Here is a 17,164-nt window from a genome sequence, read left to right on the forward strand (position 1 = left end):
CCTCCTGAGTGTCCCATCAAATTTGGGGGGGTCTTATCCTATAAGGGGTCCTAAATTGGGGGTCCCACCCCTCCTGGGGGGGTCCCATCCCAAAGAGGTGCCAGGTACTGGGGGGGTCATACCCCGGGGGGTAATTAGGATGGGAAGAAAAGGGGAAATTGGGGAGGGGGCGGGAGACACACGGAGGGGTCTCACAGGGGGCAGACTCTGAGTGTGACACAATCCCCACCACGGCGGTGACACGACTGTCCCCAGGTGCTCCCTTTCCTTTCCTTTCCTTTCCTTTCCTTTCCTTTCCTTTCCTTTCCTTTCCTTTCCTTTCCTTTCCTTTCCTTTCCTTTCCTTTCCTTTCCTTTCCTTTCCTTTCCTTTCCTTTCCTTTCCTTTCCTTCCCTTCCCTTCCCTTCCCTTCCCTTCCCTTCCCTTCCCTTCCCTTCCCTTCCCTTCCCTTCCCTTCCCTTCCCTTCCCTTCCCTTCCCTTCCCTTCCCTTCCCTTCCCTTCCCTTCCCTTCCCTTCCCTTCCCTTCCCTTCCCTTTAAGGGGCGCGCCCTCAACCCCATTAACCACGCCCCCTACTCCTCAAACCACGCCCTCCTCCAATTAACCACGCCCCCTACCGAACCATGCCCACGCCCCCTGATTAGCCCCGCCCCTCCCCGCGCGCACCGGGGCCCGGTGGGGCTGCAGGGGAGGGAGGGGGGGGAGCCCTACGGTGGCCGGTGCGGGACATGGCGCGTCGCCGCCGCCCGTCGCTGCCGCCGCCGCCCTTACCGGGATTGCTCTGGGGGCTCCTCCCGGTGTTCCTCGGGACCGCCGCCGCTTTTAACCTGGACCGCACCTTCCCCGTGCTCAAGGAGGGCCCCGCAGGAGCTTTGTTCGGTTTCTCGGTGGCGCTGCACCGGGAGGAGAGCGGGGAGAGGAGCCTGTGAGTACCGGGATGGGGGGGGGGTTACCTGTGATATGGGGAGGGGTCTCCGGGGGGTCTACGGTGGGTTTGGGGGGCTCTGGTGAGGAGGAGGAGGAGGAGAGTGAGACAGCGCTTTACCTGTGAGCTGGGGGGGGTTTGGGGAATTTTTTTGGGGGGGTCCTGGTGAATTGGAAGGGGGTCCTGGGGATTTGAGGGGGGTCCTCATTAGGGTCGGGGTCGTCAATAGGGTTTAGGAGGATCCCCCATGGGAGTGGGCGAGGAGCCCCCCCTTGGGATGGGGATCCCTGGGGAATTTGGGGAGGGGTCCCTTGGGAATTTGGAATGGGGGGGGTCCTGGGGAATTTGGGGGGGGTCCTCATTAGGGTCAGGGTCATCAATAGGGTCAGGGTCGTCAATAGGGTTTGGGGGGTCTCCCATGAGTTTGGGGGGGTCTCCCATGGGGGGTGGGCGAGGAGCCCCCCCCCCCCTCCATTGGGATGGGGGTGCCTGGGGAATTTGGGGAGGGGTCCCCATTAGGGTCAGGGGTCGCCAATAGGGTTTGAGGGGGTCCCAAACCCACTTTGGGATGGGGGTCCCACATGGGGAGGGGTCCCTATGGACATAAAAGGGGGGGGTCCCTTTTTTTGGGGGGGGTCTCCCCTTCTTGTGCCTTTTCTCAGTGATTTTTTTTGGGGGGGTCCCGGAGCCCCCCCTGTGCCCCCCCAGTCCCGGTTCGAGGTTCAGGGACCTGTTGGACTCTTGTTCTTGCCAAAAACCCGACAAAAAAAACCCCAAAAAAATCCCTTTTCAATTGGAGCAGTGACCGTGACATCCCAGCGCTGTCACCCGCTGTGTCCCCCCTCCCCAAAATCCCTGTCCTGGACCCCAAAAATCCCTTTTCCCCCAAAAAAAATCCCTGTTCCCAAAAAAATCCCTGTTCCCAAAAAAATCCCTGTTCCTCCCAAAAAATCCCTTTTTTCCCCCCAAAAAATCCCTTTTTCCCCCTCAAAATCCCTGTCCTCTCCTAAAATCCCTATTCCCCCCCCAAAAAATCCTTTTTCCCCCCAAAAAAATCCCTGTTTCCCCCAAAAAATCCTTTTTTCCCCAAAAAAATCCCTGTCCCCCCCAAAAAAATCCCTTTTCCCCCGCAAAAAAATCACTTTCCCCCCCCAAAAAATCCTTTTTCCCGACCCCAAAATCCCTGTCCCGACCCCTCCCGGGCCGGGAATTCCCGCACAAAACAAATCTCCTCCTCCAACGCTGGATTTTTTTTATTTTTTTTTTTAATCCCTCAAGGGCACAAATTTATTATTATTATTTATTTTTTTCTGAATCACCTTCCCCCGGCTCACAGATCTATTTTATTTTATTTTTTTTTTTTGCCGGTTCTCCCGGCTCTGGGATTTTTGGGAGACCCCCCAAAGGTCCCATTTTTTTGGGAAACCCCCCAAATATCCGGATTTTTCCCCCCGGGGGGGTTTTGGGAGCAGCTGCCGGGGCCGCTCCGCATTCCAGGGATGGATTTGGGGAATGAGGAACTGGGGAGGAGGGAGCGCTGCCCTGGGGAGGGGGTTTGGGACCCTCCCTCCTGTTTTGGGACCCCTTTTCTTGTCCTGGGACCCCTCCCCTGTTCTGGGACCCCCCCAATGCTCTGGGGGGGGTTTGGGATCTCCTGTCCTGTCCTGGGACCCCTAAAATGCCCTGGGACCCCCCTCCCCTGTCCTGGGGGGACATTCAGGACCCCCCCCAATGCCCTGGGGGGGGTTTGGGACCCCCTTTCCCTGTTCTGGGTCCCCCCAATGCCCTGGGGGACATTCGGGACCCCCCCTCTGCCTTGGGGGACACTGGAGACCCCCCCCTGCCCTGAGACCCCCTGTCCTGTCCTGGGACCCCCCCAACTTGTCCTGGGACCCCCCCCCCCCAATGCTCTGGGACCCCCTTCCCTGTTCTGGGACCCCCCCAATGCCCTGGGGAGGGGGTTTGGGACCCCTTTCCCTGTTCTGGGACCCCCCCCCCAATGCCCTGGAGTGGTTTGGGACCCCCCGTCCTGTCCTGGGACCCCCCCCCCCCCTCTGTCCTGGGACCCCCCCAATGTCCTGGGGGGCTTCAGGACCCCCCTCCCTGTCCTGGGGGGACACTTGGGACCCCCCTGTCCTGGGATCCCCCCTCTGTCCTGGGACCCCCTTCCCTGTCCTGGGGACACTCAGGACCCCCCCCCCCTGTCTCTGGGGACACTCGGGACTTGCCCTGGGGGACACTCGGGACCCCTCTCCCTGTCCTGGAGAACACTCGGGACTCCCTCCCTGTCCTGGGGTGTCCCCAGTTTTGGGGTATCCCAGGTTTGGGGTGTTCTGGGTTTGGAGTGTTCCCCGGTTTTGGGGTGTCCCGCATTTGGCGGGTTTGGGGTGTCTCGGGTTTAGGGGGTCCCCGGTTTTGGGATGTCCTCGGGTTTTGGGGTGTCCCGGGGTTTGGCAGCTTTGGAGCGTCTGGATTTTGTGGTGTCCCCGGTTTTGGGGTATCCGGGGTGTTGGGTATTCCCCGGTTTTGGGGTGTCCCCGGTTTTGGCGTTGCCCCGGTTTTGGAGCGTCCGGAGTTCGGGGTCCCCCTGGTTTGGGGCGTCCCTGGGTTCGGGTGTCGCCGGTTTTGGGGTGTCCTCGGTTTGGGGCATTCTGGTTTTGAGGCGTCCCGGCTTTGGAGGGTTTGGGGTGTCCCTGTTTTGGGAAGTGCCCGGTTTGGGGGTTCTGGGTCCCCCCGTTTTGGGGCGTCCCACGTTCGGAGTTTGGGGGGTTTGGTGTGCGCCCGGTTTGGCGTGTCCAGGTTTTGGAGTCCCCCCTGTTTAGGTTTTGCCTGGTTTGGGGGATTTGGGGTGTCTCGGTTTTGGAGTCCCCCCGGTTTGGGTCATCCCGGGTTTGGGGTCCCCCCATTTTGGGACACCCCCAATTTGGGGTCCCCCCATTTTGGACCATCCCAGTTTTGGGGTCCCCCCGGTTTAGAGTCCCCCCGTTTAGGGCCATCCTGGGATTTGGGGTCCCCCCGTTTTTGGGTCCCCCCATTCTGTGGCATCCCCATTTTGGGGTTCCCCCATTTTGGGATCCCCCGTTTTTGGGTCCCCCCATTTTGAGATCCCCCCGTTTTGTGCCACCCCCATTTTGGGTTCCCCCCATTTTGGGGTCCCCCCGTTTTTGGGTCCCCCCATTTTGAGCTCCCCCCATTTTGGGATCCCCCCGTTTTGGGTTCCCCCCATTTTGGGGTCCCCCCATTTTGGGTTCCCCCCATTTTGGGGTCCCCCCATTTTTGGGTCCCCCCATTTTGGGATCCCCCCGTTCCCAGCGGTGGCAGGTGCGGGGTGGGGACAGGAAATGTCCCTTAAATGTCCCTTTTCCTGTCACCGCCCGGTACAGGGAGGGTGAGTCCTGAATTTATTTATTTTTTGGGGTTGTGGCTCCCCTTTTCCCCCGCCTTTTGGGACCTGAGAAATCCCCCCAAAATTCCCCAATTCCCAATGAAATTCCCATTTCCCAGGGGGATCCAGGCTGGAATTAACCCCCCCCCACCCACATCCAATTTTTTTTCCGCATTTTTTTGAGTTTTGCCCAAGCAAAGGTTTTGTTTGTTGGTCCCTCCCGGGGCCAGGTGAGAGCGGGGGTTTGTTATCAGCTCTGGGTGAGATAAGGGAGCTCCGGCCGCTCCCAGCCCGGGGAGGGGTTTGGGGGTGACACCGGGGGAAACTGAGGCACGGCGGGAAAGTTGGGAAAAAACTAAAAAAAACCAAACAACAACAACAACAACAACAACAACAAAAACAACAAAAAAGCACCACAACCCCCCCCCCCAAAAAAAAAACCAACCAAAAAAACCCACCAAAAACAAAACAAAACAAAAACCGAAAAAACCCAACCCAAACCAAATTAAAAAAAAACCCCAAAAATCAAAAAAACCCCCACCAAAACAAAAAAAAACCCAAAACAAAAAACTAACAAAAAACCCAAACCAAAAAAACCCAACCCAACCCAAACCAAAAAAAACAAAAAAAACCCCAAAAAAACCCCCAAAACCCAAAATAACCCACCAAAACAAAACAAAACAAAAAAAACCCAAAAAACCAAACCAAAAACAAACAAAAAAAACCCCCAAACCAAACCGAAAAAAAAAAAAACAAAAAAAGCAAAATCAAAACCAAAAAAACCCCAAAAAACCCAAACCCAAAACCAAACAAAAAAAAAACAAACCAAAAAAACCCCAAAAAAAACAAACAAAAAAACCCCACCAAAAAAACCCCCCAAAAAACCCCAAACCAAACCTAAAAAAAAAAAATTCACATCCAGGGGGGGTTTTGGGGCTGTGCCTGGGGGTCTTCCCATTTTCCAGCTGGTGAGGAAAACTCTCTCCTGGCCCCATTCCCAGGCTGGGATATTTTAATATTTTTTTTGTGCGTTTCTGGACTTGGCTGAGCTTCCCCTGCCTTGGCCCGAGGCCCGTGGGGTCCTGCAGGGCAGGGGGAGGAGGAGGGGGGTCTGTCCGTCCGTTTGTCCGTCCATTTGTCCATCTGTCCATCCGTCCGTCCGTCTGTCCGTCCCCTCCAGGACCCGTCGCTCCCTCTCCCGGCTCCTTCCCCCAGGTGGATTTTTTCAGCTCATGGGAGAAATTTGGGGGGTCTGGAGCATCCCCTTCCCCAAAAATCTCTCCCTGTTCCTCCCTGGGTGGATTTTTTCAGTTCAGGGACCCCCTATGGCAGAAATTTAGGGGGTCTGGAACATCCCCTTCCCCAAAAAATCTCTGTTTGTTCCTCCCCAGGTGGATTTTTTCAGCTCAGAAATTTGAGGTCTGGGGTCTGGAGCATCCCCTTCCCCAAAAAATCTCTGTCTGTTCCTCCCTGGGTGGATTTTTTCAGTTCAGGGACCCCCATGGCAGAAATTTGGGGAGCTGGGCTGGGGTCTGGAGCATCCCCTTCCCCAAAAAAAAAAACCTCTCCTTGCTCCTCTCCAGGTGGATTTTTCAGTTCAGGGACCCCCATGGCACAAATATGGGGGGTCTGGAGCATCCTCGTCCCCAAAAAATCTCTGCCTGTTTCTCCCTGGGTGGATTTTTTCAGCTCAGAAATTTGGGGAGCTGGGCTGGGGTCTGGAGCATCCCCTTCCCCCCAAAAAAAACCTCTCCCTGCTGCTCTCTGGGTGGATTTTTCAGTTCAGGGACCCTCATGGCACAAATTTGGGGGGTCTGGAGCATCCCCTTCCCCAAAAAACCTCTTTCTGGTTCTCCCCTCTCTGCCCCTTGGGGAGGGGTCTCTGGGGGGGTCTCCAGAGTTGTCCTGGGTGGGATTTTCTCCCATCCCCACCTCTTCCAACCCGTTTTGGGGGCCTCAATTTGGGGATCCTGGTGGCCACAATTCCCAATTTCTCCTTTTTCCAGCCCCCCCTGGGGTTTCCATCAACCCCCCCCGGGTTTCCTCCACCCCCTCAGTTCTCCAGGGGAGGATTAGGATGGAACTCGGCCTCACATTCCTGCTTTTCTCCCTCCCCGTCCTCCCCCTCATTCCGCTGTTTGTCCATCCCCAAACTTAATCCCAACTCCCTGGCATCGAGATCAGCGTCACAAAACCCAAAAAAACCCCAAATTCTGCTTTATAGGGACCCCCAGGAGGATTTTATTGACTCCTGTGCTGGTTGGGGGCACCCCTGGGTGGGTTGGGGGCACCCCTGGGTGGGTTGGGGACACCCCTGGGTGGGTGGGACCCCCCCTGGTCCTGAATTTTTCCCTTTTTTTTTTTCCCAGATTTGCGGGTGGGCTCCGTGCAGGGAATTTTGGCTGGAGGCAGCAGGAGCTGCTCTGGGTTTTGGGTGGGCTCCAGACCCCTCCCTGTGCCGGGACCACCGGGGGAGCCTGGGGGGACACCCAAGGGGATGCAGGGACTGGGGGGGTTTGGGTTTGGGGCAGGTCTCGGTGGGGTTTGGGGCAGTTCCAGGTGGGGTTTGGGGTGTTTGGGGTGTGTGGGGCAGGTTCTGATGGGGTTTGGGGTGTTTGGGGCAAGTCCAGGTGGGGTTTGGGGTGTTCGGGGCAGTTCCTGATGGGGTTTGTGGCAGATCCTGATGGGGTTTGGGATGTTTGGGGTGTGTGGGCCAGGTCCTGGTGGTGTTTGGGGTGTGTGGGGCAGGTCCAGGTGGGGTTTGGTGTCTGGGACAGGTCCTGGTGGGGTTTGGGATGTTTGGGGTGTGTGGGACAGGTCCAGGTGGGGTTTGGGGTGTCTGGGGCAGGTCCTGGTGGGGTTTGGGGTGTTTGGGAGGTTTGGGGCAGGTCCTGATGGGGTTTGGGGTGTTTAGGGGGTGTGGGGCAGGTCCTGATGGGGTTTGGGGTATGTGGGACAGGTCCTGGTGAGGTTTGGGGTGTTTGGGAGGTTTAGGGCAGGTCCTGATGGGGTTTGGGGTGTGGGGCAGGTCCAGGTGGGGTTTGGGGTGTCTGGGGTGTGTGGGGCAGTTCCTGATGGGGTTTGGGGTGTGTGGGACAGGTCCTGGTGGGGTTTGGGGTATGTGGGACAGGTCCTGGTGAGGTTTGGGGTGTTTGGGAGGTTTAGGGCAGGTCCTGATGGGGTTTGGGGTGTGGGGCAGGTCCAGGTGGGGTTTGGGGTGTTTGTGGCAGGTCCAGGTGGGGTTTGGGGTGTGTGGGGCAGTTCCTGATGGGGTTTGGGGATATGGGGCAGGTCCCAGTGGGATTTGGGGATATGGGGCAGGTCCCAGTGGGGTCCAGGCTGTAGGACAGGTCCCGGTGGGGTTTGGGACAGGACCTGATGGGGTTCAGGCTGTGGGTTCAGACCATGGCACAGCACCCCCCCCATCCGTGACTCACAGCAGCTGCCCTGAGTCACTTCCCCCGCAGGTAAAAGGGACAATGGTGCCCCTTGTGCCCCGCCGGGATTTTGGGGGGAGGACATTCCTTTGTACCGAGCTGGCAGCGCCCTGCCCCCCCCTCCTTCCCTTCCCCTTTTCTCTTTCCCTTCTCCCTTTCCCCTTTCCCCTTTCCCCTTTCCCCTTTCCCCTTTCCCCTTTCCCCTTTCCCCTTTCCCCTTTTCCCTTTCCCCTTTCCCTTTTCCCCTTTCCCCTTTTCCCTTTCCCCTTTTCCCTTTCCCCTTTCCCTTTTCCCTTTTCCCCTTTCCCTTTCCCCTTTTCCCCTTCCCTTTTTCCCTTTCCCTTTTCCCTTCTCCCTTTTCCCTTTCCCCTTTCCCCTTTCCCCTTCTCCCTTTCCCCTTTCCCTTTTTTCCCCCACACCCCAATCCTGACATTCCTGCCTGCACCAACCCCCCCTTTTATTTTATTTTTTATTTATTTTTGGGGTTTTTCCCCGCCCCAAAGCTGACTCAGCCGGCCCGGGAGGGGGGTCTCGACGTGCCGGGGCTGGGGCTGCCCCGGGGCCCCGCATTCCTGCTGTGCCTGGGCTGTGACTCAGGGCCGGGGCCGCCCGGACCTGCCCGTTCTGCTCATCGCATCCTTCATTGCATTGCTCGGCGGCGCCCGGCGCGCCCTGCCCTGGGGACAGTGGGACATGGCCCTGTCCTGTCCTGTCCCCTGGCCGTTCCCTGCCCTGGGGACAGTGGGACATGGCCCTGTCCTGTCCTGTCCCCTGGCCGTTCCCTGCCCTGGGGACAGCGGGACATGGCCCTGTCCTGTCCTGTCCCCTGGCCGTTCCCTGCCCTGGGGACACAGGACATGGTTCTGTCTCCTGGGCGCTCCCTATCCTGGGGACATGGGACATGGTTCTGTCCTGTCCTGGAGACAGCAGGATATGGTTCTGTGCTGTCCTGGGGACATGGGACATGGTTCTGTCCTGTCCTGGAGACGGCAGGATATGGTTCTGTGCTGTCCCTGGGGACATGGGACATGGTTCTGTCCTGTCCTGTTCCCTGGCCACTCCCTGTCCTGGGGACAGTGGGACATGGCCCTGTCCTGTCCCCTGGCCGTTCCCTGCCCTGGGGACACAGGACATGGTTCTGTCTCCTGGGCGCTCCCTGCCCTGGGGACATGGGACATGGTTCTGTCCTGTCCTGGAGACAGCAGGATATGGTTCTGTGCTGTCCTGGGGACATGGGACATGGTTCTGTCCTGTCCTGTCCCCTGGCTGTTCCCTGTTCTGGGGACACGGGACGTGGTCCTGTCCTGTCCTGTCCTGGGCCCTGCCCTGGGGACAGCGGGACATGGTTCTGTCCTGCCCTTGTTCTGTCCTATCCTGTCCTGTCCTGTCCACTGGCTGCTCCCTGTCCTGGGGACAGCAGGACACGGTTCTGTCCTGTCCTGTCCCCTGGCTGTTCCCTGTTCTGGGGACATGGGACATGGCCCTGTCCTGTCCCCTGGCCGCTCCCTGTCCTGGGGACAGCAGGACACGGTTCTGTCCCCTGGCTGTGGGATGGGGACAGCGGGACACGGCCCTGTCCTGTCCTGTCTCCTGGCTGTGGGATGGGGACAGAAGGACACGGTTCTGTCCCCCAGCCGTTCCCTGCCCTGGTGACACGGGACATCGTTCTGTCCTGTCCTGGGGACACGGGACATGGTCCTGCCCTGTCCTGTCTCCTGGTTGTGGGATGGGGACAGTGGGACATGGCCCTGCTGGGGACAGCCCTGTCCTCTGGCCGTGGGATGGGGACACCGGGACACAGCCCTGTCCTGTCCTGTCCTGTCCCCCAGCCGCTCCCTGTCTTGGGGACACGGGACATCATTCTGTCTTGTCCTGGGGACATGGGACATGACCCTGTCCTGTCCTGGGGACATGGGACAGGGTTCTGTGCTGTCCTGTGCCCCGGCTGTGGGATGGGGACAGAGGGACACGGTTCTGCCCTGTCCTGTCCTGGGGACAGCGGGACACAGTCCTGTCCCCTGGTTGTGGGATGAGAACAGTGGGACATGGCCCAGTCCCAGGTGCCATGTCCTGAGTGCAGTGTCCCCCCTGTGTCCCCCCGGTGTCCCCCCCATGTCCCCTCCATGTCCTGGGTGCCACATCCTGGGTGCCGTGTCCCCCCTGTGTCCCCCCTGTGTCCCCTCCATGTCCTGGGTGCCACATCCTGGGTGCCGTGTCCCCCCTGTGTCCCCCCTGTGTCCCCTCCATGTCCTGGGTGCCACATCCTGGGTGCCGTGTCCCCCCTGTGTCCCCCCTGTGTCCCCTCCATGTCCTGGGTGCCATGTCCCCCCTGTGTCTCCCCTGTGTCCCCACCATGTCCTGGGTGCCACATCCTGGATGCTGTGTCCTCTCCATGTCCTGGGTGCCGTGTCCCCCCTGTGTCTTCTCCATGTCCTGGATGCTGTGTCCCCCATGTCCTGGGTGCCGTGTCCCCTCCGTGTCCCCCCTGTGTCCTCCCTGCCCGAGCGAGGCACTTCCTCCCCAGCAGAGCCACCTCCAGGCCATTGTCCCCGAGGTCCCCAAGGACTTCCCGGCGGAAAGGCCGGTCCTTCCGGAACCTTCCAGCCGTGCCAGGCCCACGGTGCCCTGCCTGGGGTGTCCCTGACACCTTCCTGGGGACATCCAGCCACAGGGACAATGACAATGTCCCCAACATCTTCCTGGGGACATCCAGCCACAGTGACAATGACAATGTCCCCGACACCTTCCTGGGGACATCCAGCCCCAGGGACAGTGACAATGTCCCCCCTGGTCCCTGGGGACACATCCAGCCCCAGTGACAATGACAGTGTCCCCCCCCGGGCCAGCCCTGCGCACCTGTCACCTCCCTGTGCTGGGACAGCCCGGACGTGTCCGTCTGTCCGGGGTTGGGGGTGTTTGTCCTGGATGAGAGGTGTCCGTCTGTCCCAGATGAGGAGTGTCTGTCTGGGATGAGGGGTGTTTGTCCTGGGTGAGGGGTGTGTGTCTGTCTGTCCCAGGTGCAGGGTGTCCATCCCAGATAAGGGATGTTTATTTGGGATTAGGGGTGTCTGTTTGTCCTGGATTCGGGGTGTCCATCCTGCCTGTTTGTCCCAGATGTGGGGTGTCTGTCTGTCCTGAATGAGGGGTATCCATCCCAAATAAGGGGTATTTTTTTGGGATTAGGGGTGTCCATTTGTCCTGGATTCAGGGTGTCCATTTATCCCAGATATAGGGTGTCTGTTCGTCCTGGATTCGGGGTGTCCATTTATCCCAGATATAGGGTGTCCGTTTGTCCTGGATTCAGGGTGTCCATTTATCCCAGATATGGGGTGTCTGTTCATCCTGGATTCGGGGTGTCCGTTTGTCCTGGATTCGGGGTGTCCATTTGTCCTGGACTCGGAGTGTTTATTTGGGATTAGGGGTGTCCATTTGTCCTGGATTCGGGCCGTCTGTCTGTCCTGGATTCAGAGTGTTTATTTGGGATTAGGGCCATCCATTTGTCCTGGCTGAAGTCCGTCTGTCTGTCCCGGCTGCAGTGTGTCCATCCCACCCCCTCCCCTGTCCCGGGGGGGGTCACTGCCCCTGTCCCGTCCCGCCCCATCCCGGGGTCTGGCCCTGTCTCCGGGACACTCTACAGCTGTTCTGGGGCCGGGAGGGACCGAGGGGGGCCCAGGGGGGTTTACCCGGCCTGGGGAGGGGTCCTGGGCTGGGCTGGGGGGGGCTCAGCAGCCCCTTCCTCCTTTTTGTGTCCCCTCCACAACACAGTGAGGTTTGGGGGGGTCACTGTGACCCCTTTTCCCACCCCAAAATGCACAGTGGGGCTGGGTTGGGGTCTGGAGGGGGGAATAGGGGAGTAGTGATTGCGTCAGTCTGTCCCTAAAAATATTTTGGGGCCCCCGTGTCCCCCCTGGCAGCCCTGGAGATGGGAGTGACCCCGTTTTTTGGGGTTAAACTGCTCTGGGGGCAAAGAGCTCTGGTGTACCCCAAGTGTCCTCTCACCGGGGCACCCCAAAATGAGTTGGGAGGGTTTGCTGCCCCCCAAAACTCACCCCTGACCCCTTTTCTGCCCCCCAAAACCCACCCCTGACCCCTTTGCTGCCCCCCAAAACCCACCCCTGACCCCTTTTCTGCCCCCCAAAACCCACCTCTGACCCCCTTCCTGCCCCCCAAAACCCACCTCTGACTCCTTTCTGCCCCCAAAACCCACCCCTGACCCCCTTCCTGCCCCCCAGGATGCAGAACCAGTGAACGGGACATGGATGGGCACCGTGTCCCCCTCCCCAGGGCACCCCAAAATGAGTTGGGGAGTTTTCCTGCCCCCCAAAACTCACCCCTGACCCCTTTTCTGCCCCCCAAAACCCACCCCTGACCCCTTTCCTACTCCCCAAAACCCACCCCTGACCACTTTCCTGCCCCCCAAAACCCACCCCTGACCCCCCTTCCTGCTCCCCAGGATGCAGAACCAGTGAATGGGACATGGATGGGCACCGTGTCCCCCTGTCCCCTGAGTGTCCCCATCCCCTGGACACCCCAAAATGAGTTGGGGAGTTTTTCTGGCCCCCAAAACTCACCCCTGACCCCTTTCCTGCCCCCCAAACCCACCCCTGATCCCCTTTCTGCCCCCCAGGCTGCTGGTGGGGGCCCCCCAGGACACAGAGCCAGTGAATGGGACAAGGACAGGCGCTGTGTACTCCTGTCCCCTCAGTGCCACCACCAGGGACTGCCAGCGCTTGGCCATCGAGATCAAAGGTGGGTGACCCCTCCCCGAGGTGTGTGACCACCCCAAACCCCCTCCCCAGGAGTGGGGACCCCCCCCTGAGGCCGGGTGTCCCCCCACAGATGAGCCGGACAAGGCCATCATCGAGGACATGTGGCTGGGGGTGACAGTGGCCAGCCAGCGGCAGCCGCCGGGGAGGGTCCTGGTGAGTGTGGGGGCAGCTGTGCACGCCCAGATCCCTGTTCCTTGCACACCCGGCTCTTTGCACACCCAGATTCTGGTTCCTTGCACACCCAGTTCCTTGCACGTCCAGCTCTTTGCATGCCCAGTTCCTTACATGCCCAGGTTCTGGTTCCTTGCATGCCCAGCTATTTGCACACCCAGTTATTTGCACACCCAGTTATTTGCACACCCATAATCTGGTTGCTTGCACACCTGGCTCTTTGCACGCCCAGATCCTGGTTCCTTGCACCCCCAGCTCTTTGCACACCCAAGTTCTGGTTCCTTGCATGCCCAGCTCTTTGCACACCCAGGTTCTGGGTCCTCGCACACCCAGTTCTTTGCACACTCATATCCCTGTTCCTTGCACACCCAGATCCCAATTCCTTGCACACTCAGCTCCCAGCTCATTGCATGCCCAGATTCTGGTTCCTTGCACACTCAGGTTCTGGTTCCTTGCACACCCAGATCCTGGTTCCTTGCACACCTGGATTCTGGCTCCTTGTACACCCAGCTATCTGCACACCCAGGTTCTGGTTCTTTGCACGCTCAAGTTCTTGTTCCTTGCACGCCCAGCTCTTTGCACACCCAGATTCTGGTTCCTTACACATCCAGCTCTTTGCAGCTTTGGGGTGTCCCCTGAACCTCTGTGTCCCTGTCCCCTGTCCCCAGGCGTGTGCCCACCGCTACACCCGCGTGCTGTGGCCTGTCCCCTGTCTGTCCCCTGTCTCCAAGCTGCCCCCTGTCCCCAACCCATGTGCTGTGGTCACTCCCTGAGCTGTCCCCTTTGTGTCCCCTGTCCCTGAGCTGTCCCCTGAGCTGTCCCCTGTGTGTCCCCTGTCCCTGAGCTGTCCCTGACCTGTTCCCTGAGCTGTCCCCTGTCCCCAGCCCATGTGCTGGGGTCACTCCCTGAGCTGTCCCCTGTGTGTCCCCTGTCCCTGTGCTGTCCCTGATCTGTCCGCTGTGTGTCCCCTGTCCCCTCCATGTCCCCAGGCGTGTGCCCACCGCTACACCCGCGTGCTGTGGTCACTCCCTGGGCTGTCCCCAGTCCCTGATCTGTCCGCTGTGTGTCCCCTGTCTGTCCCCTGTCCCCAGGCGTGTGCCCACCGCTACACCCGCGTGCTGTGGTCTGTCCCCTGTGTGTCTCCTATGTGTCCCCTGTGTGTCCCCTGTGTGTCCCCTGTCCCTGAGCTGTCCCCTCCATGTCCCCAGGCGTGTGCCCACCGCTACACCCGCGTGCTGTGGTCGGGGGCCGAGGCGCAGAGGAGGATGGTGGGCCGGTGTTACGTGCGGGGCAACGACCTGTCCCTGGACCTGGGGGACGAGTGGCAGACGTACCACAACGAGATGTGCAACGCCAACACTGACACCGACGAGACCGGCATGTGCCAGATGGGGGCCAGCGCCGGGTTTGGGGCCAACATCATCTACTTCGGGGCGCCCGGGGCCTACAACTGGCAGGGTGAGAGTGCTAGAGGGGCAGGGGGACCCCCAGCCCATGTTTTAATGGGGGTTTTCTTGGTTTTGGGGGTGTTTCTTTGCCCAGGGTGTTTGTACCCCCCTATGGGGTTCTGTGCCCCCCCAATGGGGTCTGTACCCCCGAATGGGGTCTGTATCCCCCAATGGAGTCTGTACCCCACAATGGGGTCTGTACTCCCCTATGGGGTCTGTCCTCCCATGGGGTGGGGTCTGTACTCCTCTATGGGGTCTGTACCCCTGTGGGATCTGTACCCCTTCCCCAGTGGGGTCTGTCCCCCCAGTGGGGTCTGTACTCCCCTATGGGGTCTGTATCCCTATGGGGTCTGTCCTCCCTTGGTGTCTGTACCCCTCAGTGGGGTCTGTACCTCACAATGGGGTCTCAGGGTGTACCCCGTGGGGTCTGTACCCTCTTCCCAAGGTGCCCCTGTGGGGCTGACCCTTAACCCTCTGTGGGACTGACCCCCACCCCTCTGTGGAGCTGACCCCCTTACCCCTCTGTGAGACCCTCACCTCTCTGTGGGACCCCCTTACCCCTCTATGGGGCTGACCCTTAACCCTCTGTGGGACCCCCACCCCTCTGTAGGACCCCCTTACCCCTCTATGGGACCCTTTACCCCTCTGTGGGACCTCCACCCCTCTATGGGACCCCCACCCCTCTATGGGACTGACCCCTCTGCGGGACCCCCTTACCCCACTATGGGTCTGACCCCCTCCCCGCTATGGGGCCGCCCCCTCCCCACCCCACAGGCACGGATTACGTGCTCCAGAGGGAGATGTGGGACCTGCACGACTTCTCCTACCCCAACAAGAGGAATGGGAACATCTACATCGGTGAGGGGGGCCCCGGGGGGTTTGGGGTGGGGGTTATAGGGGTGGGGGGGCTCAGAGAGGCTTCAGGACCCCCCTGGGATGGTGACACTGAGGTGACATTGGGGTGACATCCAGGGCCATGGAAAACATGATTTTTGAATATGAGATTTGAGATTTTTGGGGATTTTTTTATTATGAGGTAGAGATTTGATATGAATGTGAGGCTTGAGGAGGAGCTTTGGGGTCTGTGGGATTTTGGGCGTGGACGTTAAAGGAACAGGGGACACTTAAGGGACACTTGAGGGACACTCGGAAACACTTCAGGACACTTCAGGACACTTGGGGACACTTAGGGGACACTTAAGGAGGGTGTGAGCCGTTCCCAGCCATATCCCAGGGGCTGGAGGAGCTCAGGGTGGGGTTTAGGAGGTCCTGGGGGGGCTCAGGGAGGACATGAGGTGATTTTGGAGGGTCTCACAGAGGACAAGGGGTGACCTTGAGGGTCTCAGGGAGGACATAAGGTCATTTTTGGGGGGTCTCAGGGAGGACTTGGGCAGTCTCAGAGATGACTCAGGGTGACCTCAGGGGTTCTCAGGGAGGACATGGGGTGACCTTGGAGGGACTCAGGGAGGACACGAGGTGACCTCAGGGATGTCAAGGAGGACACGGAGTGACCTCAGGATGTTCAGGGAGGACACGAGGTGACCTCAGGGGGTCTCAGAGAGGACATGGGGTGACCTGGGGGGTATCAGAAAGGACTTGGGAGGTCTCAGAGATGACACAGGGTGACCTGGGGGATCTCAGGGGAGAACTCGGAGATCTCAGGGGAGAACTCGGGGGGTCTCAGGTGTGACCTCAGGGGTCTCACGGATAACTCGGGGGTCTCAGGGGAAGACTTGGAGGGTCTCACGGATAACTCGGGGGTCTCAGGTGTGACCTTGGGGGTCTCAGGTGTGACCTCAGGGGTCTCCTCGGCTCTCCCCCAGGTTACTCTGCGCAGGTGTCCCGCGCGGTGCTGCAGCAGGCCGCGGTGACGGTGGTGACGGGCGCGCCGCGGTTCCGGCACTCGGGGGCCGTGCTGCTGCTGAGCCGGGGGGCGCGCCAGGCCCTGACCCCCAGCGCGCTCCTGCCCGGCCCCCAGGTGGGATCCTACTTCGGCAGCGCCCTGGCCCTGGCGGATCTCAACAGCGATGGGTGAGGAGGGGAGACCACCCAAGGGTGGGTGAGATGGGGGGTCACCTGGGGCTCACCTGGGGTGAGTGGGGGTCTCACCTGGGGCTCACCTGGGGCTCACCTGGGATGAGTAAGGGGCTCACCTGGGGATACCTGCAGCTCACCTGGGATGAGTGGGGGGCTCATCTGGGGTGGGTGAGGGGCTCACCTGAGGCAGGAGGGGGCTCTCCTGGGGTGGGTAGGGTCTCACCTGAGGCTCACCTGTGGCTTTCTGTGGCTCCTCACAGTGAGTGGGGGGCTCACCTGGGGTGGGTAGGGGCTCACCTGGGGCTCACCTGGGTGAGTGAGGGGCTCACCTGGGGATTCCTGCGGCTCACCTGGAGTGGGTGGGGGGCTCATCTGGGCCTCACCTGGGGATTCCTGCAGCTCACCTGGGATGAGTGGGAGGCTCACCTGGGGCAGGTGGGGGGCTCGGCAGGGGGCTCACCTGGAGCATCCTGCAGCTCCTGAGGGTGGAGGTCTCACCTGGGGGTCTCACCTGGAGCTCCCAAGGGTGGGAGTCTCACCCAGCCCACCCTCCCTCTCCCCTGAGCTCTCTCTGCACTCCCACCTCTCTCTTGGGGCGTTTATTTTTGGGGAGTGGGACCAATCCCATTCTCCCCCCACCCCTCCATCAATGCCCCCACCCCTCCAGCGATGCCCCCACCCCTCCAGGGATGTCCCCACCCCTCCAGGAATGCCCCCACCCCTGGGGACATCCCCTGTCCCCTCCCCAAACCCCTCCCTGTCCCCCCTGCAGGTGGCAGGACCTGGTGGTGGGAGCCCCCTATTACTTCGAGAGGAAGCAGGAGGTGGGAGGGGCTGTTTTTATCTACATAAATGAGGCTGGGGGCTTCTCCGAGCTGCCCACCCTGGTCCTCACCGGCCCCAGCTACTCTGGGTTTGGCTTTGCCCTGGCCAGCATTGGGGACATCAACCAGGACGGGTTCCAGGGTGAGTTTTTGGGGGTTTTTTGGGGTG

At 60.0% G+C, this 17,164-nt stretch overlaps 1 protein-coding gene across 2 annotated transcripts in view; it reads left to right on the plus strand.

Annotated features, from left to right (window-relative positions):
* Positions 1-727: 727 nt before the first annotated feature.
* The window catches only part of ITGA3 (integrin subunit alpha 3), a gene marked incomplete at its 5' end in the record, with an annotated part of 30,331 nt that continues 13,894 nt past the window's right edge, over positions 728-17,164 (plus strand). For both annotated transcript variants that reach the window (XM_083877546.1, XM_083877545.1), the window contains 7 exons: positions 728-924; positions 12,374-12,495; positions 12,586-12,668; positions 13,895-14,144; positions 14,909-14,992; positions 15,958-16,165; positions 16,944-17,137. In XM_083877546.1, coding sequence (XP_083733672.1) covers positions 728-924; positions 12,374-12,495; positions 12,586-12,668; positions 13,895-14,144; positions 14,909-14,992; positions 15,958-16,165; positions 16,944-17,137 — 1,138 coding nt within the window. The remainder of the gene's footprint in view (positions 925-12,373; positions 12,496-12,585; positions 12,669-13,894; positions 14,145-14,908; positions 14,993-15,957; positions 16,166-16,943; positions 17,138-17,164) is intronic.

Source organism: Zosterops lateralis (assembly GCF_965231275.1).
Source record: "Zosterops lateralis genome assembly, chromosome: 24".
Classification (NCBI taxonomy): Eukaryota; Metazoa; Chordata; class Aves; order Passeriformes; family Zosteropidae; genus Zosterops; species Zosterops lateralis.